The sequence below is a fragment of the Periplaneta americana genome, chromosome 2 (assembly GCF_040183065.1).
Source record: "Periplaneta americana isolate PAMFEO1 chromosome 2, P.americana_PAMFEO1_priV1, whole genome shotgun sequence".
Taxonomy (NCBI): domain Eukaryota; kingdom Metazoa; phylum Arthropoda; class Insecta; order Blattodea; family Blattidae; genus Periplaneta; species Periplaneta americana.
This window is the reverse complement of record NC_091118.1, coordinates 107,356,505-107,378,965: the sequence shown is the minus strand read 5'-3', so window position 1 is coordinate 107,378,965 and position 22,461 is coordinate 107,356,505. Positions and strand designations below refer to the sequence as shown.

The 22,461-nt window shown below is 37.8% G+C and overlaps 1 protein-coding gene across 6 annotated transcripts in view; it reads right to left on the bottom strand.

Annotated features, from left to right (window-relative positions):
* The window catches only part of LOC138694481 (cytotoxic granule associated RNA binding protein TIA1-like), a 1,343,307-nt gene that overhangs the window by 419,510 nt on the left and 901,336 nt on the right, over positions 1 to 22,461 (bottom strand). For all 6 annotated transcript variants that reach the window (XM_069818236.1, XM_069818239.1, XM_069818240.1 and 3 more), the window contains exon 3: positions 7,466 to 7,541. In XM_069818236.1, the coding sequence (XP_069674337.1) occupies positions 7,466 to 7,541 (76 nt within the window). The remainder of the gene's footprint in view (positions 1 to 7,465; positions 7,542 to 22,461) is intronic.

The window sequence follows — 22,461 nt, the reverse complement described above, 5'->3', positions numbered from 1 at the left end:
CCTGACCTTACTCCATTGGATTACTGTGTGTGGGGTTGCCTTAAGAGCGAAGTCTACAAGCGCAAAGTGGAAACAAGGGAGGAACTTCTCGCTCGCATTTTACATGCTTGTGCTCAAGTAAAGGAATATCCGAATGAGTTCAGATGAGCAACACAGCAGGTGTCTACAAGAGCTGCAAAGTACATTGAAGTTGACTGTGGACTTTTTGAACATGTTCTTTGAAGAAAAGTATACAATTAAACAGAACATAAGGAAAAATGTTTTAATTTACTATCACCTGCACTTTTACCGTTCCTCATTGTTTCCATTAGTTTTATCCGAAACCGTTAAAAATATGACATATGTTCATATACATTTTTTTGTTCAGGTTTATCAATATTGTCATCCCTCAAACCATGTACCTTACCTCCTGACTCACCCTGTATATAAAATTCTCTGTTCGGACGAGTGATGTATTTGCGCTGTCTGTTGTGAAATCAAAATTCACCAACAACACGCAGTATCTTGAGCGTGATGCAGCAGTTCGTGAATGTATGTGGAGGAGGTCTCAGCTAGTTGTAAGCACCTTTCGGAAACTGATTGAAGGCAAAAACTTTCCCCGGTTTTTACATAGAGGAACACATCAGAATTTAGGCATCTTAAGTTCTTTTTAACCCTAAGATGCATGACAGAATATACAATAATTCATAACGGGGGGTCCCTAAGAACTCATGTGTAAATAATAGAGTAAATATGAATATTCTCCTCTTAGGACTATGAAAAACTTGCTACTGCTACGGTTAGCTAGCATTTGAATGATTTTGAGGTGATAATGTCAGCGAAATGAGTCCAGGGTCCAGCGCCGAAAGTTGCCCAGCACTTGCTCTTAATGGATTGAGAGAAAACCCAGGAAAAAACTCTCAACCAGGTAACTTGTCCCAACCAGGATTTGAACCCTGGTCCGCCCATTTCACGGTCATGCATGGTAACCGTTACTCCACAGCGGTGGACGGTTTCTTCTTAAGTTTTTTTTTTCCAATTGTAAGATGAATTTCAGGTAACCTTGTGGCGAATATTCGGATTCAAAATGCTATTTCACTTTCACCAATTCTATTGATGTCAGATAAAATACTCGTAGTAGTTCATACAGCGTCGTTAAATGCCATGTTAAAAACATAATAATATCATCCTCATCACGGTCTGTTATGTTTTGATCACATGCAGTTTTTGTTCCTTGCGAATGAAATGCCACAGCAGAAATTTCTCTTCTTCCACTCTTTGGGCTATTTTAAATCCATGGAATGTCTCAGAACTGATCCTATTATCGAAGAAAATGCATTCTTAAGTTATAAATTATAATTGTGAATTTTAAGTACAGATTATAAATTAGAAATCACGATATTACGTAATTAATATAATTATGAAGCCAAAGTTAAAAAAAGAAATCAATTTTATGATTTTTGTTCAAAACATTCTCTCCAGTTTCTGAATTATGATTTTGAGTCTTTTTTTCCTCTTAAGATTATAGTTATGGAGCATTTTTGGAATTCTCTAACTAAGCGTTTTCGTTTAGAACTTAAAATCGTTACTGAACAGTCTTCTATTTTGTGTTTATATAATTATGTATTTGTAACTGCATAATTGAAGATCTCATCGGAATAATGATGAAACCAACAAAACTGTAATTCGTGTTTCAGTAGAAAAGAAAATAATTTCAGGGATATATTTCGTTAGGCCTATATTTACCAACACAACCACTTGACTAAACAGGAATATAACTTTTTCAGGAATTCAACGCAATAATTTGTTGTTATAAGTAAATGTTTTAAAATTACTTTTTCCACTTATATCACATATTTCAAGACTCTGATATTACGTACATCATTTTTCCGGGGAGGTTTTCAATTATTTTTCAGTTATATTTAAGAATTAGGAATGGAGTACTTTATAACAAACTGGACATACAATTGTACCTCTAATCGAAGTTACTGGAGTCGAATATCAATATGGATGATAAAAAGTGCCGATAAGTGTGTCCTGAAAATTCTGATAAAAGCCATCTGCAGAAACACCGGCAGCCCTGTGCACAAAGCCTGCTCCCACGTCGTCGTGACAACCAAGGGGAATTCTGTGTTTGTTCTTTAACACAGCACCAGGCGGGATAGAGCGTAGGCGAGCTTCCAATGCGTCAAAACTGCAACTCATAGGCTAAGGGGACCGAATGTTTGAACTTAAAGCGGTAATCCATAATGTTTTGCAAACTAGATAGAACATCAGGAACACTCCATCATACACTAACATTTTCTGAGTATATAAAGGGAGACATAAAATTTGTGTAATTGAAAAATATGTTAATTGATCACTTTAATATACTCGTATCTATATGTTTTTAAATATTTTGAATTTGCAGTACTTTCATAACTAACACATAAATGAACTAATGTATGTATATTTTGGTAATAGGAAAGGAAATAAACATAATGCATAATGTGAAATATGATACGTAAATAAATGAAAAAATATATATAATAATTACAGAACAAAATGAAATAAGTGCATACAGTCCATTGTAACGTTTATTATGTTTTATTTTAAACAAAAAAGTACTTGCAGATTCCAAATGGTTGTAGTTTCACTCTGAATATTGTTGCTCTTGACGATACCCTACTTCAGCCGTAGCGAGAAAGTGACTCGCGAGACATTGTGGCTCGCAGTGATAGCTGTGCATTTCGCTTGCTTCTAACCTCCGCCAACCCCCACCCTCTCATTCACTGGAGTCGAACTCCGTTCCATTTGTATTTGTCTCTGACCTGCGAGTGGCATATGTCTCTCTCGAAACCATGTACGAAAGTTCCAAGTAGGATGGGAGGGCGCATTTTTTTGCTGTCAATAAGATGAGAATATTAAATGTATGATTTGTTCACAAGTATTACGAGGAAAACGGTTGTATAACATAAAACGGCATTATACTACATGTTACTGATGAAACATTAAAAGGTTAAGTGTTATTGTTGTTGTTATCTTCTTCTTCTTCATCATCATCATCATCATCATCATCATCATCATCATCATCATCATCATCTCTGTACGTCGATCCTTTTTCAGATGTACGAATAATGCGGTTAGCTCTTCAATTTGAACTCACTGATTTACTATGTGATGTCAAATGAAAGCTAGATGTAAGGACTTGACAAATGTTGAACTTTCAAATCTTTGCCAAAAAATAAATACCCGAAGCTTCGTTCTTTCGCTTGCTGTGTTGAAGCCATGTTCGCTACAACTTAAGTTTGTAAAAAATTATTTTCAACACTTAAAATAGTAAAAACCAAATTTAGATCACGACTGACAGACAAATACCTTCGTGATCAACTACGACTGGCAGTAAATGACATAATTCCTGATTTTTAAATTCTGTCGCAAAGACATTCTGAAGACAGTTAATAGGTTGTAATAATGTGTCCTATGTTTTCTTATTCATTTCTTTCTTCGTGACACGTACTAAACATTAGTTCGTAACCTTATACTGTATAAAATTATATTTAAGTGCTTGACGTAAGGAAAATGAAAATCCGTTAATAAGTCGGACAGCTGCTTTACTTCCCTTTCGGGTGTCCGCCTCCCTCCATAGGTGCTATGCACGTTGCAGGTTACACAGTGGCTCGGCGCACGATGACATTTTCGCCACCGCTGCCCTACTTTATACTCCAAAGTCGTTCATCCACAAAGAGCACGGAACAACTCGAATATTCGCTAAACAGCAAACACTGAATCAGTCCCAATACGGAAGAGATTTGCATACTGCCTATGTCAGGCGTTCTGTAATAATAAGTCATCTTTATTTCGAACCGGTTAAGCAGGACTCTAATAAAGATGGCAACACCGCTACTGGACTGATAATGCAATATGCTTGTAACATATTAGGGGACATAGCACCTGACTAGTAAATCCGACAAGAAAAGACTTTTTTTTTTTTCTATGGCATGAGAAAAACAGAAAGTTTTATTAGGATAGGTTACGAAAATAACAGAGATTGTCGATGAATTGAAAATAGTTACAGTATATTAGAAAAACCAAAAATTATAAACCGAATGGTTTGAACACGTAGACAGAATAACAAGAAATAGACTGACTACCGGAAATTTTAAAAACCTGTAGATTAAAAGGAAGAAAACACGGACGAATTATAAAGAGATGTTTAGAAAAGTGAACCGAAAGAGTCAATAAGTAGCCTAATTTCTTGAAAGCTACAAGATAATGATGATGATGAACGTTATTTATTAACGTAGTATCTTTCACGTGCAATAAATCTGCTACATTGGACTAATAGCTTTACACAAACATATTTTTGCGTAAAAACCCAATCCCTTTCGACCGAGATTGAAGTTCAATTTTTTATTTTGTTGGGCTATTTTACGACGCTGTATCAACATCTAGGTTATTTAGCGTCTGAATGATATGAAGGTGATAATGCCGGTGAAATGAGTCCGGGATCCAGCACCGAAAGTTGCCCAACATTTGCTCGTATTGGGTTGAGGGAAAACCCCGGAAAAACCTCAACCAGGTAACTTGCTCCGACCGGGATTCGAACCCGGGCCACCTGGTTTCGCAGCCAGACGCGCTGACCGTTACTCCACAGGTGGACTTGAAGTTTCATCCGGGAGCAGATATGGTAAGTACTTTACCACAGAAGTTCTATTTAAAATTAAACAATGAAGAAATAAAATGTAATTCATTTCAAACCACTGACATTCCTGGTCAAGAACAGAATAAAGTTCTCCATCCATGAACCAAAAATCGCATCACCCTCTATTGAGATAAAATATGTGACTGACAAGCGGCGCTCTCGGTGGCGGGCGGACAATTTCTTAGACGTTATTAAGACATTCAGGACAGGATTATGCAGCACGGCGCGGCGTGTGAGGTTAGCGGTTTGCGTCTCTCAACGGGCGGGGATGGCGAACACCGCTAATAAATTAGGATCAGACGGGTGCAAGTGGAAGTTTGTGTGCTCGTTGTTTGAAGTTCAGTTTTCCTTCCAGCTTATTGGGCACTGGGGAACAATTCGAATCGGGCTGACAAGTGTGCTTACTGCCACGGAGGTGACAATGCGGGCCATCACAGATTCAAGCAGCGACCCTCTAAATGATATCACACAACGTGGCAATTCAAGGCATTAAAACTTCTGGACTCATGGGCAAGTGCTTTGCGTAAAGTGAATCCTAATCAAGGTATTGTTTGTTAGAGTCACAACCATCATCATCACATGACCATAAGCATAGTCGTTTTCATCATCTTCATCTTATCTTCATATTTACCTAGGATCAATTATAATTCATTGACCTGATGGCGATCTTATTTCATTCTATAAAAGAAAGCCTTTCTGCACTATAACTATTGTAGATGCGAGTATATCCACTTGAAGAGTGTCGGATCCAAGTTTGCGGAAAGAGAAACTCGCCCTCTAGCCTGAGTTAAAATTTGTCCGATTCTTAATCAAGGGAAACCAAATTTCTGATACATTCTGTGACATATGGTGGAAATGTGGGATATGGACATATCTGCAGTGACATTAGTCAATTTTCGTAAACCTTTTTTGATAATTTATTGACAACTTACACTGGTTTATGTCGATTTGATTTTTTTTCTGTATGAATTATTGTAATGGGAGGGATACCTATGTATTTTTTTCCAAGCGAACAGATGTTCCGTAAGTTGTCAATAAATTATCAAAAAAGGTTTGTGGAAATTGACTTGTGTCACTTTTCCCGAGCACTACAGATATTTTCTTCTTGCACTATGGATCAAACTGCAAACTTTCAGCTTTATTGTAGCGAAAGATGGTTTTGATTACTTTACATTCTTACACTCCATCTGTGGATTGGTACACGAGGGAAATGGTCTTAAACATTACTATATCGAAGGAATACTTTATTGGATAGGTTTGGCTCATGTTTCGAGGGTTTCTGAAGACCGTAGGTGAGAGCTAAACGCCTAAATTCGTGAAGGATAATGTTAATGATGATCACGTTTTCGATGGGTATCTTATTTTCTTTGAAATATTGTCAATTTTTTGTATGTTGTCCTTTTAATTTGTAAGAACTTTCGTATTTCACTATATTTCATACACCTCCTACCAAGGACTTAACATCTACGCCATACATTTTTCGGGGTTATAAGTTACCTGTTTCGGAATCTCAAATATGTTGCCAACAGTCTATAGTTTATAGCCTATGTGTATGAATTAATCAACCTATATTATATTTGTATTCTGTAATTTCGGAATATATATTTTTTTCATAAATTGTCCTACTTTATTCACGAGCGATGCTCATTCGGTCCTCAAATTTTGTTAATATTACCGTTATCCTCTTTTTATATTGATTGTATTATTTTATTTTTTATTCCTATTGTTGTAATTATATTCTGTAGTCTGATGTATTATTCAGTATTACATGTTCTGTTGTGTATTATATAAATTTATATATAAATTATGATAAACAGTCTGTGTTGTTTTTCAAATGTTATCCTGTAATATTAACAAGATTTACGCTTATTTATTCCTCTGAACTTTTTTTTTTTGCACGCTTTAACATCTGTGGTCATATCGCGTGTTTTAGGATCTGTGGATATACCAGTAGACAGCCCCCACTGTTGCTGATCTCTTGTTACCATTGTGTGTTGTAGATTGTTTGTGTTCATGTAACTGTTTGTAGGTTTTGATTAATGTTTATAATATTGGTGATTATGGCAGTGATGAATCATGACATGCAAATTTCTAATCCGGCACCTTCCTTTGTGACTGAGGGGAACCATCAAAAGCTCCAGTCAGATTGTCGGACACGGGGTTTGAACCCGGGACCTCCCGAATGCGAGTCTCAAACGTTACCGTCTGAGCCAACTCGCTCGGTATACCTTTTAACTTATTGTATCATACTCTTCTAATTTCACACCAATGCCATTGCGTGGAATAATGCCAGTTTTCTCCAGTAATTGATTCAAAATCTTGTTTTGTTATTTGATTTCGGCTCTGTTTTAACTTTAGGCATGTTGCCTTTAAAAGTAGATCATTCCTACAGGTTAACAATTGTAGCCTATTTGATGAAATATGCGGTCGTACTGAGCTGTTCTCAGAGTCGCTTCTCTTGTTCATACAACATAAATGCCCTAATATAATATTTCTTTCCAAAATTTTAAGATGTTGTATGGATACTCCTTAAAAACATAAAGACTCAAACACGAAAACAAATTACAACAATAATTATCTCACAACTTAACTGAACTCTAAGCTACGAACGACGTGCTCATCATTGTACATCGATTCCTGGAATTAACTCGATAGAAACTGGACAAAATTCCCACTCACATGTAACACTCAACCCACAGAGTTCTTGCTCCTAGCGTCAATACACGGACGCCCACGTGTCTGCATTCATGCAGCAATGAACTAGACGTTTACTCACAACGCAAAAGCTGCTTGTGTACTTACCGCTTTTTTGACGAAGGAGACGAAGCCATAACCTTTGGACTTGAGGGTCTGGGGATCCCGCACCACTCTGCAGTCCCTATAACAACAGAAACACAACTTGAGGTACAATTGAAACTACAGGAAATGTGTGAACTATTTTAGGTGAATAGAAACGTTTCCACTATGTTTCACAATGCTAAACGCAAGATTATGGTTTTATTTCGAGGTCCCATACATTAATCAGCCTTCGTATCACTTTACAGTTTTCGCCTTCGTGATTACTATTCCTTTACTTGGCCTGTCCGCTAGAAGCCTGTGTTAATCTCATGAGAAGTAGTACTACAGAAAAATTTGCCGTCTTAATCGAAATTTCGACTCGTAGAGACATCTGTCCCGAATCAGTTAACTTAGTGGGGAGGGAAAGAGAGCCGGGTCGGTAATTTTTGTCGGGGCGCTCTCAATTAGGATGCATTACTTTTGAGTTTTTAGGCTTTCAAGGCGACTGTGATCAAAATTAGGCGTTCGGGTATTTCACCGTGTCCTGAAACTTCACATTTCCCGATTTAGAAGTCCTTATACTTCACATAAATTTGCAATAATCTGTCCGAGATGTTTTCTTGGCTTTCGAAGAAATTCATAATTAACCTATCCATTTCCCTAGACGAGAATTCGCCAACTTCAAATTTAATATAAAGCTTTATCACTAGACAACAAACAACAGGAAAGGTACAGTTTTCTCCATACGGTAGAATTACATTACACTATCAGTTACAGATTCTTAGGCCTATGAAAGGAGCCAAGTTTCGATCTCAGGTAAATAAATTTAGTATTTTAAAATGTCTTACTGATACTGTCTAGGTTTCCTAACCACCTGATTTCACGATTTTCTTATAATTCATCGTGGTACCTATTGCCACTGGTGCTACAACAGGACATTGTTGCATCGTACCATCTTTTCAGAAAAAACTAACTCCATGGAGCCAAAGTAAAGTATAGGCTACATGAAGGTTCTCATATATATATATATATATATATATATATATATATATATATATATATATATATATCAGCGGCGGATTTTCAGGGGAGGCAAGGGAGGCCGAGCCTCCCGTAATATTTTACCAGAACACAATATGGCAGTAATAATTTCAGCTGAATTAAGATCACAGACAAGTTACAGCAAATGACGAACATTTTTCCTTGTATATTAATTTTACTCCTCACTACGACTGAGAAGTAAGTTACGTAAAGTCGACCACATTCAGTTGGTGATGCCCACTCACTATACTGTAGATAGTACAAATAATTCGTACTGAAAAATAACAGATAGCGCTGTAACCTGTACGGTCGACATCTAGCGGCCTGCAGTGTCTATGCGAGAGCGGGAGAGAGGAGTCGGGTACATGACGCTACTCCCCGGTAACCATGACAACAACAGTTCAACCAATAAGATAGCCGGTTAGAAGAGTGTTTAAACTTGACTAGAACGCGCGAGGGGAGCCGATTTGGAGACGTCCTACCCACCGCTGACAACACTGTACTGCTTATAGTCAAGGCTGGTTTCGGCTGTATTGGGAAGCTTTCTCTCTTTCTCTCTTCGTAGCTTTAGAAAATTGAGTCACGTGTTGTTAGTTTTCTCTCCCTGCGTAAAAGTTTTAATTTATGTTCTTAGATTTTCTCTTGTTTGCCGGTGTTTTTGTTGTTTTATTCTTTTGTGTTACGAGATGTATTTACTTATACAGTACTTTAAATATATCGCGAGTTTAGAAACAAATGCAGATTTATCTCCAGCTTCTTCTAGTAGCAGTTATTCAGTATGTTGTGACTTATTTGATCGGTTTGCGAAGAAAGAGGAACGTCCAGTTAATTTTCTGTAAAATTATACTATGTAATAATAATGAGCAAGACCCGGATTCTTGGTTCGAATCAATTTTGTTGCTATCTTGTTACTCTCGAAATATTGCTTTTTTTGTTCGTTTTATGTAGCAAAGAGTAACATTCTTAAATTCAATATGACCTAAAAAGACCTAATTCGTAGGTGAGGACTTAGAGTGTCCTAAAGAGAGGCAAACTTTTCCAAGCCGTTGTAATAATAATTAACAGTATGTTGTTTATTTTTATTTTTTCCCGTAAAATCATATAACTGCCTAACATAAGATTTAAAATCCTAAAACATATATTGGAAAACCTAATTTTAATTTCTTAAAATCTATAAATTCTGCGCTTGGTAATGAGGTACGTCACAGATCTTATATTTTTATATTCTCATCATTCACGTCTTGGCCTCCTCAACTTTCAAACCCACCGTCCGCTACTGATATATATATATATATATATATATATATATATATATATATATATATATATATATATAAGTAGGAGATGCATTTATAGTTTATTCAAGGGCAGGTCTTATGCTGCAAATCCAGCATTCTCCAGCCTTTCCTATTTTCTGCCTTCCTCTTTGTCTCCTCATATGATCCACGTATCTTAATTTCGTCTATCATTTGATATCTTCTTCTGCTCCGAACTCTTCTTCCGTTCATCATTCCTTCCAGTACATCCTTCAGTAGGCAGTTTCTTCTCAGCCAGTGACCCAACCAATTCCTTTTTCTCTTTCTGATCAGTTTCCGCATCATTCTCTCTTCACCCATTCTTTCCAACACAGCTTCGTTTCTTATTTTGTTTGTCCATTTCACACGATCAATCCTTCGCCTTATCCACATTTCAAATGCTTCTAGTCGTTTCTCTTCATTTCGTCGTAGTGTCCATATTTCTGCCCCATATGCCACACTCCACACAAAGCACTTTAGTAGTCTCTTCCTCAGTTCTTTTTGCAAAGGTCCGCAGAAGATGCTCCTTTTTCTATTAAAAGCTTTCTTGGTTATTGCTATCCTCCTTTTGACTTCCTGCCTACAACCAATGTTACTGCTTATAGTACACCCTAAGTATTTGAAGCTGTCCACTTGCTCTACTGCCTCATTTAGAATTCGCAAGTTTACCTTCTTTATTTATCTTCCTATGACTATGGTCTTCGTCTTGTTGGCATTTATCTTCATGCCATACTGCTCACAGCTGTCATTTAGCTCCAATAGCATATTCAAGTTGGGGATAATGTCTAAATACTCGGGCTTGGTTTCATACAAACAAGACGTAATAGAGTTTAGTTCACTATTGCACTCAATACTTTTTTCTATTTCAGTTTCTGGATGTTAATTTCTAGAAATCATAACAGAAACTAATAAAATTATTCAATTACATATTTCATATTAAAGTAATTAATTTTTTCCATAGCTTTTTACTTTCGAGGACATTGTATGCGAAACGAAATGATAAATTTATGTCAGAATTTCATGTGTGATACGAAGTAAACAAAATGCAGGAAATGCATCAACAGGCGGTTTTTATATGCTCCAGCGTATAAATGCTATAGATAAAAAGCAAGGGATGGCTGAGGCAGACGTTACCATGGCTACCGAGATAGCTTCGGAAGAATAAAATTGTTAATTTAGAGCCGGCTGTAAAAAAATTCAAGAGATGGTAATGACTAGTTTAGAATTCTAGTTTGGAACTGGCTTTCCATCACAAGGGAATTATCCCTGTAATGCGATTCACTACTTTGTCATTTTTGGATTACCACGCTGCTCCAATGATAGCAGTGAAATCTTTAGTAACGTTTAAGTTATAGGTTATGTGACCTCGATATCATTAGGGATTTGTAATCTATATTCTGCTATAAGTAGGGTAAGATATGAGGAATAGAGCGAAGGTTAGGAGAAGGAAAAGGATGAGAGGGAATAGACAGGATGAAAAAGGTCCCAGAAGGAGAGAGATGTATGGAAAAGGGAGGAGAAATTGGAAAAGAAAATAAATGGAAAGAAGAGAGGAAAAAGGAGTCGGGGATTTGAAAGGAAGTGGAGAGAGAGAAGGAGAAATGAGATAGACGATGAGAGGAGAGGAGAGGAGAGGAGAGGAGAGGAGAGGAGAGGAGAGGAGAGGAGAGGAGAGGAGAGGAGAGGAGAGGAGAGGAGAGGAGAGGAGAGATGTTTGCTTTGCAAAATACAAGAAGTGACGTAAGTACTAAATATATTCCGAAGATCTCCTCTATAATATTGAACATGTTAATTTTGTATGTGTTATTGCTACTTCCTTGTAACAATGTTGTCTGTCAACACTATTCTGATTGATAATTACTTATATAATATATTTTTGTTAAACAAGATATCCCATGTAGGCCTATATTTGCATATTGTTTCATTGCATCTTAGGGTCAACCATTTTGTCAAGAATATCTTGGGATCTGTCTCTTTTCTTAGCATCATCACCCTGTGTACACATAGAACACAGTTTCTAATCTCGCCTCCACTTTCTGAATTTCTCCGCTGAATGGGTTGGCTTTTCCTAACGAGGCAACGCGCGAGAGACGCGCAGCTCCGAAACTGGGGGGCAATTTCTCTTGCGGTGGGCGAGCAGGTAGGCAGACGGCGAATTGATTGGGGAGACGGAAAATCTTGCTTGCTCCCCTCCCCCACCCATCCTCTTTCTTTCTGGGGGTGAGTACAGATGTTTGAACATTTCCGATTTCTCGTCCATTACAATCCCTGCAATATGCAATATGCAAACCCACATTAATTATCAGTCAAGATAAGATGATGATAATAATAATAATAATAATAATAATAATAATAATAATAATAATAATAATCTACTTCAACTCAATGACTATAGCAAAAAGCATGAGACGCTGCCGATCATCTTTTAGTTATCCCCATTATTGACCATGGAGATTCACAGGGTAGCGAGGTGTTAAGGCTCAAACCTTTACAGACAATCATCATTAATAGCAATAGGTATTAGCACAGTCTAGTATACAGGGTGTTTAAAAAATACGGGGCATAATTTCAGGTATGTATTTCCCACACGTAGACAATCAATACAACATGTGCCCAGAAATGCTTTATTTCCGAGTTATGGCCTTCACAACATTGAAATTCACCGGAACGTTTTCCTTTCCTCAGGTCGTTACCGTCAAAGGAGACATTAAGAGGGCACTCTGGCAGTTCATTCCGAGGCGAAGGTTACATTCAGTGTTGTGTAGGCGTTAGACTATGCGACATGTATTCAAATCAAGAGCTGGTAGAGATACACTTCATGTACGGTTAGGCAGATGGCAATGCAGCGCTGGCTCGTCGTTTGTACCAGGAGAGGTACCCAAAGCGACAATGTCCAGATCGGAAGACATTTGTACGTCTCCATTACCGTCTGTGCGAGTATGGAAAATTTAACTCTCCTGGTTTGGGAAGGGGACGACCAAGATCTACAACTCCAGAAGTACAGGAGGAGATTCTGGAGGCTGTGAACATGACTCCTTCTATCAGCACACGAAGGGTAGCGTTGCAAGTCAATGTTCCTCATACGACTGTCTGGAGACTGTTGAAAGAGTATCAATTGTATCCTTATCATTTGCAACGTGTACAGGCCCTGTCACTAGCAGATTACCCTGCACGAGTTAGGTTCTGTCAATGGTTCTTGCAGCAGTGTGGTGTAAATCCGAACTTTCCTGCCTTAGTATTATTTACAGATGAAGCACAGTTCACACGAGATGGCATAACAAATTTCCACAATCAGCATGTATGGGCGTATGAAAACCCACGTGCAACTGTTCCATCTCATCACCAGGTGCAGTTCTCCCTCAACATGTGGGCCGGTATCATTGGTGATCGATTAGTTGGACCCCATGTACTTGTAAACAGACTTACGGGGCAGGCGTACACAAACTTCCTGGAAAACACCATACCTCATGTTTTAGAAGACACTCCACTGATCAATCGTCAACATATTCACTTCTTGCATGATGGCGCTCCTGCACACTTCAGTCGTACGGCTCGCCGGTACTTGGATCGAAGGTTTCCTGATCGATGGATAGGTAGAGGTGGCCCAATTGCTTGGCCTCCACGCTCACCTGATCTGAACCCTCTCGATTTCTACATGTGGGGCCATTTAAAATCATTGGTTTATTCGTCTCCGGTGCCTGATTTGGAATCCCTTCGGAATCGAATTGTGGCATGTTCTGAGGACATACGCAATACTCCTGGAGTTTAGGATCGTGTTCGCAGGTCAATGAGACATCGATGTGAGGTCTGTATTCAAGCAGGAGGTGGACATTTTGAACATCTTCTGTAATGACAACGACCTGCGGAAAGAAAAACGTTCCGTTGAATTTCAATGTTGTGAAGGCCATAACTCGGAAATGAAGCATTTCCGGACACATGTTGTAATGAACTATTTTGATTGTCTATATGTGGGAAATACATACCTGAAATTATGCCCCGTTATTTTGAAACACCCTGTATAGTCACGAAGCTCAATATGTAGTAAATATGCATCCATAGATAGTTGCTACTATCGCCTCATCACAGACAATGCGAAATAGTACCGGCACACTCTATTGTTCCAATTACCCTCACAACTCAAGCTTCGTGACTGTATATAGTAGACTGTGGTATTAGTGTCTTGCAATGTTCAAACATAAGAGGAACAACCAAGATATTACAAAACTCGTCTTAGTTCATATTCATCTCAAATTCTCAAGCGGTTAGACGATGAATAGGTAGAAGTGGAGGAGAGCGAACATTTTCAAAAACACGACATGCTCCTTTTGCAGAGCGAGCATCGGCGAATATCGAATGTCACAAACCTGAACAGAAGATAGCGCCTGTAATGCACGACGCTAATAGGTAAGTCTTTCTACGTGCTTTCAGTATTTACTCCTAAGGAAATATCCGTGGTACTCATTTCCATTAGAAGCTGGGTAAACACCAGAGCCATAGTGCAGCAGGAAGGATTTTATCAATGGAAAAAAAAATATATGACCGTATCAGGAATCGAATATTATATTCAAAGTATCCGTAAACGAAAGTCATTGTATTTGCAATTATGAAATTTTCAAAATATATTACAAAATCTTTAGATAAGCTTAGTATGCAGTATACAGGATGAACTGTAAGAAATGTCATTAATTTTAGGGGATTAATCTCTAAGATATTTCATACAAAAAAAGTAATACAAATTTGCTCGTTTTTGCTTTCGAGATAAAAATTGTGATATATGATACATTTCGTAGTGTGTTTTGGTAAAGCCATTGATTTAATTCCCAGTATGCGTAATCAATTTAAGAGAGCAGTGTATTATGATAATAGGCCTAAATGATTAAAAGAATTTAAGTGTTGTCCTTTAAATGTGCAGAAATTTGATCCGAACAAATGTAACATTGTAAAATTCCTTTGCAGATCGAAAAGTTACATTTGTTCGGATCAAATTTATGCACATTTAAAGGACAAAACTAAAATTCTTCCAATCATTTATTATCATAATACACTGCTCAATTGAGCATATTGGGAATTAAATCAATGACTTTCCTAAAACAAAATATTAAATATTCCATATAAAACAATTTTTTCTCGAAAAGGAAGCACAGAAGAGCAAAATTATATTGTACTTTTTTGTTTAAAATATCTCAAAGAATAACCCCCTGAAACTAATGACATTACTTACGGTTCATCCAGTATATTTACAACTGTATAATATTAAGACACAACGAAAGCTTGAATTGAAAAAAATCTTATGAATGAAAATTATTTTTATTAAATAGGCCTATTATATAAATAACGCAAACTTTAGAATTTAGACTATTAATAAAGCTGTTTTCGGCACAGAAGATATGTTAGTGTAATTTTAATTCCTCCCTTTTCCCCTCATACTATTCTAGAATGGATAAACATGAAAATGAGAGTAATTATGTGCATCACTGAAGGTGTAGTCCACCAATCACGATATCTCCTCTGAACAGTAACGTCACACCAAACTACGTACTATTCAGTCTCAAAGCAACTGTTCACACAACACTTTGGAAATGATAGACATAAACTAAACAATTCACGCGGTACTACCTGCTATATATTTTGACCCTGAAATCAAGACAAGCTTGTGTTACCGAAACCCAATCACAATGCTAAAATCCACCTGCTAGCTGAATTACCCCTCATAATAGCACCGCACTACACAAGTAAGGTACACTTCCCGCCTGGGATCTGCAAGCATCAGTGACGTCACGCGGTGGATAGAAGCAGTACAGGTAGTATATGCTCGTGCATGCGCACTCTCTGTTTTACAGATGAAGCTAACGGCCGCTAAGCTTTCAGATTCCAGGCGACTAGTGTAGATTTCGTGGCTGCTGGCGGACGGTATTCCAATTTGGGATTGATACAAATCAAGGCATTTTAAGAACGCATCCGAAGGACGAAAGTGACATCACAGGACAATCAAGTCAACACAAAATACAGTGAATAATACAGAGTGGAATGTGTTTAATGACAGTAATTTCACAGACTAGGTCTTTTTCACCAAAGGAACAGTATTTTCATTTACTATTTTGCGTTAATTCTTTTTATTTAGCGGAAGTTTGAATTATGTTTCTATAAAAAATTACAACATCGCAGTAAATACAGTAACATTTGTCAACGCAAATGGCGGTTAGGTAGTCAATATCAACATCAGACCTTTCTCACGAGGTGACTGCCCTTGATTGATTGATTGATTGATCCATTGATTGATCTCACGAGGACCGAATCCAGGATGAATCCTTGCACTTAAGCCGTTTAGGTCCATTGTACGCATTATACGCGATGACTAAGTCCGACGGATAGTCCGAGTGGCATTCGTAAATCCGATGCTGACAGGCGAGCCATCTGTCCTGGGTCCTGCAGGTAAAGTCCCATCGCTACTGACGATCCCGAAACCAGATCCCCAGATCAACATCGGAAACCCGTACTATCCCCAGACATCATTCCAACCTATATTTACTGTAACAGATGATAAATGAAATGAGGGGGAAGTGGAGAGTGTTGATGGAAAGGAAGAGGACGACGGGAGAACCCCTAGAAAATCCTTTGCAACGTCTATTTTGCTCCCCACAAATTCCACTCAGACCTGACCGGGTATCGAACCCGGACCGCCTGGATGCAAGTACAATTGTACTGCAGCCAAAGACGCGGCTGATGACTGCCCTTGCGTTCTGCGTAGTCAGACCTGAATCTGAAGCACGCGTGCGGTAACAGCATTGTCAATCGTCCATTACTTAACGTGATTAGTTACTAATTAAAGTATTACAATGCTACAATGCTCTTAAATAGCACACGTGACGAGCAGTATACAAAACTATTTGTTTAAACCGAGAACTCTAATGTAAATACATTTATAAAATGTGTGTTTCTATATGCATTTAAAAGATATTGGGATCAAAATTTATAATTTGAAACTATTATTTTTGGAGAATTTAAGCGCAAAGAAACAAAACGGTAGGGGACTTCTTCATTCATAATATGCACAGGATTCGTCTCTTAAAAGAACTGCCATGGAACACTTTACACCCTCTAGACCAGCGGTCATGTCCACACCTGTGAAGTAACGGTCAGCGCGTCTGGCCGCGAAACCAGGTGGTCCTGGTTCGAATTCCGGTCTGGCAGCGAAACCAGGTGGCCCGGGTTCGAATTCCGGTCGGGGCAAGTTACCTGGTTGAAGTTTTTTCCGGGGTTTTTCCTCAACCCAATACGAGCAAATGCTGGGTAACTTTCGGTGTTGGACTCCGGATTCATTTCACCGGCATTATCACCTTCATTTCACTCAGACGCTAAATAACCCGAGATGTTGATATAGCGTCGTAAAATAACCCAATTAAAAAACCAGCGGTCATCAGCACAGAGCACCCTGGGGCTAGCGTATTTTACCCGCGGAGAACACACTGCACTATGGTGCACTTGTAGCTGCTAGCGGGTATGCTCTCTACCTCTTCCTGCTGCACGACGGGGCACACGGGACGGCTCCGCTTACCCTTTACCCATTTCAGCGAGTGCTGACGACCACTGCTCTAGACTATATACATAAACTTTTATTTCTGATTATAATATGTTGATGATAACAACAAAGATAATAAAACGAAGCATAATACCCAATATATCCAGAGACAGTGAAATGAGGGTATAGTAGTAACACAAAAATAACGTTAATTGAAGACCAGAGACCAAACTGAGGTATTCGGAAATTTCTTAATTATAATCGTTTTGTTTACCATTATCCTCACAACAGGTGTCAGGCACCGATCATGGTTTCTGTAGAGAAAAACCATCGGCTGACTGAATTACGGCGTTCAAAAGTCACCATCACCACCACCACCACCACCACCACGCCCGCCGCCGCCGCCGCCGCCACCAGCACCAACACCACCACAATAATCAATTTTATCATGGATGATTTGTATTAAGACGAAGAAATTTGGAAGAAATATTTCTATGTTTATTTCAGTTTTCCATGTCGTTAGGAAATGTATAGATAATCACAGCTACATTATCAGAAAAAAAGAAAATAAAAAAGTACTAGGGAAGTTCTACAACGGCCTAATTCGATGTTTACGAAAATGATGATGATGATGATGATGATGATGATGATGATGATGATGATGATGATGATGACGACGACGACGACGACGACGACGACGACGACGAGGAGGAGGTGGACGAGGAGGAGGAGAATGAGAAGAACGACGATGACGATGATGCCCTATGTCCCATAATAGATCTAGTAGTCTGGAAGTAGCGTCATATAAGTAATATTGTATTTTGAGGTTATCGTTATAGCATATCTACGTCTTTATTTTCACTATCGGGATTTTTAAATCGGTTATTAAGCAACGCTGTGTCAACTGCATGATTATCTAGTGTCTATGGTTTTGGTGATTGAGAGATAATTTATTTTGTTAAATATGTACTGCAACAGAGCTAAGTTCCAATTGAAGGATTCAGAGCCATAGTGGGCCAAGCGCCATTTATTAAAAACGGAGAAAGCAAGGGTTAAAGCTAAGTGAATACCATAGTTTAATGAAGATTGACATATCATTTAATTTTAATATGTATACTTTATATTACTTGCTATATGTTTCCATTGAAGTATGGTAATAACTTCATTTTAACCTTTGTTTTCTACGGTTTTAGTAAATGGAGTTTGGCCCACTATGGTTCTGAACCCTTCAATTATAGTAGCTACATACTACAATGAATTCACAGTACCATGGGACAAACCAGATACAACAAAGAAAAAAACAATATGATGAAATAATACAATAATTAGGAGAAATAAAGCGATAAAGAAAAATGAAAGAAAGTAATAAAATAACATAAGAAAGAAATAGATAAAACGATAAAAAGAAAAATACATAAAGAAGATATACATAAAACTATAAAAAAAAGGGAAATACATAAGAAATAGATAAAATCATAAAAAGGGAAATACATATGAAAAGGTATCTCTACAAAAATGGAGTAGGCCTATTGAACATCAGCATAGTGTATAATATTGTGTAGACCTATCTGATATTTAGGTTTGATCAATTACTCGAGATACAAGTATTTTATATTGGAAATAGAAATAACAAAAACCGAAACTCCGTATCTTACATAACTCATTATAAATAATATGTAGATGAAGTATGTGTAGTTGTAAAGGAACAGCAATTTCATATTTTTTTTAATTTGATGTTTTTGTATTAAGCTGTATTTGGTCAAATAATTCACTGTTATCAAGCAGTCTTTTGAGTGTCTTATAAAGGAACAATGAATTGTTCAGCTGTTAACATACGTTTGATGAGTGACAGTAATTTATATTCAGGAAGTAAATCATTATACGAAACTTTATACTGTAATAAACATTTTAAAATAAATTAATGTCAGAAAATATTTTCGAACTTTTTCCTTCTCTTATCTATACGATTCACAATGACACCAATCTAAAATCAGTTACCTACACTAACATAAGTTATCTATATCAAACAAAACAGAAACAGAAACTCAACAATAGTAATGAATTGGTTATTTTACGATGCTTTATCAACTGCTATGCTTATATAGCGTCCCAATGAGATGAAAGCAACGGGTGAAATGGGTTAGGGGTCCAGAGCCGAAATATACCCGCATTTTCTCTTAATGGGTTGAGAGAAAACCCAGGAAAAATCCTCAACCAAGCAACTTGTCCCAACCAGTCTTTAAAGATGGGCCCGCTCGTTTCACCGTTACTTCACAGCTGTGGACAATAATAGTCAGCGTATTCCGAATCTCACCGGACCAGTGGACATCAATGACGTCACGCTGCAGCGAAATAGGAACAACACTGCTGGAAGGTTCACTGGCCATCATGGCGGCTGTACAAGTTGTTGTATATGCTACGCTAGCAAGATTTTGCGATATTTCCATACTGTAATCTCGTTCAAAGAAAAGAGAGCATAAACAATTTATTTCTTGAACCGGTAGTAATAACTGGACCGTTAACATATTCGCTCATAAACCATTAAAAATATATTTTTTTTACGTTGTGCTCATTACAAAGAATACAGCAGAACACACCGCCATGACACAACAGTGCACGATGTTATTCGTCTGCTAATTCCCGCTCTATACAAGAACCAATCAGATTCACTGATGGCGGCTGATGGATACTGCCACCACCTCTGCAAGCTGATGGAATCGGTGCGACACCGATGGAGCATCAGTGACGTCATCATTGAAATTTGGAACACCGTGATGCCATCAGATTGCTCAGCGCTCAAATTCGGAGTACGCTCAGTAACAACGGCCTACTGATATATTCAAAGATCTTACACGCGATACGATCACTATGTTAAAGCATGTATAAATAAACTTAACAAAAGAAAAAAAAAGACACCAAATTAATCTAGCGAACTCTAATTCTGCACAAACTAGACAATTAGAGTAAACAATGATTTCAAAATATTGATGATTTTAAAACCCTCACAATTTCGAAATAAAAAGCCCAGATATGGCTAAATGGAAATAAAAAGCCTGATATGGCTAAATGAGCCCGAGTATTCGCCATAGAATTATCTGATACTCATCTTACAGCTGACAAATCTCTCTCTTTCTCTCCCTCTGTCCCAAAAAATTAGTAATTAGCCCAAGCAGGCTTCAGAATCTACCCCCGAGCGAAGGCTCGGTGCAAAATTCACTTGACCGCACCAAAATTATCATTTACATAAATAATCATCATCAGCATCGTTATCACCGTCTTATCATTACCACAGTGTTCACCATCTTTTTAAACGTTTTATTCGTTATTTAATGACGCTGTGTCAAATACTAAGTTATTTACAGTCGAAGTAATTGCCGATAACAAGAGAGTAGGTATTTGGCAAGATGAGGCCGAGGTTTTGCCATGATCTTACCTAACATTCGTTTTAAAGTTGGAGAAAACCACGGAAACACTCAAACAAAAAATCAATCCAAGCAGTAATAGAACTCACGCCCGAGTGCAGTTCCGGGTCAGTAGGTAAAATCGTCTACAGCCTGAGACACGCCGGTAGTATAATCATTTTTAGTTTTCAATTGTCAGAAATCAATTGTAAAAAACGTATTTTTAAAATTATGAACTCTTTGATTTGATTGTGAAATAGGAGAAAATAACGACTCATTTATGGGCAACAATAACCAAATATTCAACAGAGGAACAGTGAATAAAAACGACAATAATGATAATGATAATAATAATAATAATAATAATAATAATAATAATAATAATAATAATAATAATAATATATACAGAGGTAAACATGCATGCATTTTATGAAAATGAATCTAGTGCCAATTGCTTTTAGACAGACATGTCAAAAGACGTGCCGCTGAAGAAAGAACAGGCGGTAAATAAATGGTTGTTACAGGCCTACAACTTGCAGGAAGTTCTCAGAAAAACAAAAACACAGTAGAATGTTTACCATTCGCTAGTAGACCATTGGAACTCGCCCCTTCTACCCCACAAAACCAACCCCCTCGTCTCCGCGACCCCCAGGCGGCGTCTTTCCGTTACTTGGTCAGAGTTCTCCCTTCCTACAAGCTTGCTTGCAGTACGATTTCCAGCAAAGAAGAAGAAGAAAAAAGAAACAGACTTTCTTGTGTCTGTGAAAGAGTCGGGATGAAAGAAGAAGAAGATGAAGGGTAGTAGACTCAGTGGATCATCAAATGTCGGTTTCGACTGCGTGACGGGTCAGGACCGTTGTAATTTGTCTTATTGGGGGTCTGATAAGGCGAGGAACTAAGCAGATCACCATCCACTAGTAATCACCTGAAAGTGAGGTGCAATTCGAAAGAGAGCCCTCCACCTCCTGCCACATGTAACTTAGTGGAACAAAGGTACTTACATTTACAAATTGACTTAGTGTGTCTCTTTTCCTTAAACATGCAGCAGTCTTCAACACTGAGTTGCAAATGTATTGACATGTCATCGTTGCATAACATGAGATTACTTAGGAGCAATCTCTTTAAATGAAGCAGATTATCCAGTGACAGCGTCTCCACACAATTTTACATACGTATCAATGTCTACATAAAAAAATAGCATTGTAAAACTGCATACAAATAAAATAACTTCAAAAAGAAATATCACACACAAAGAACCGAACTTAACTGCGTTTTAATATCATACTGTTTAAAACATACATAATTATAATTTAAAATACTTTTCAAGGATTATTTCATATAATACGGGGAATTAATTAATGCATAGTTTCCTGCCCAAAGGTAAGTCCTTCACTGTAAACCCACCATTCTCCAGTCTTTCCTCTCTACTGCCTTCCTCTTCACTTCCGCATACGATTCATCTTAATGTTGTCTGTCATCTGAATAACGTCTTATGCCCCGAACTTCTTTCCCTGTTCACCATTCCTTCTAGTACATCCTTCAGTAGCAGTTTATACAGTAAATAATGCAACATAAAACCTATAAAGCTGTGGTCACACTGAATCTTCATTTTGCTGATTATTTACAATGACGTACACTGCCAACACGTTACGGAATGCGCGCTGGTTCGAGTCCTCAAGGGGGGGAAGAAATTTTCTCATGAAATTTCGGCCAGTGTATGAGACCGGTGCCCACCCAGCATCGTGATACACTTGAGGATATACG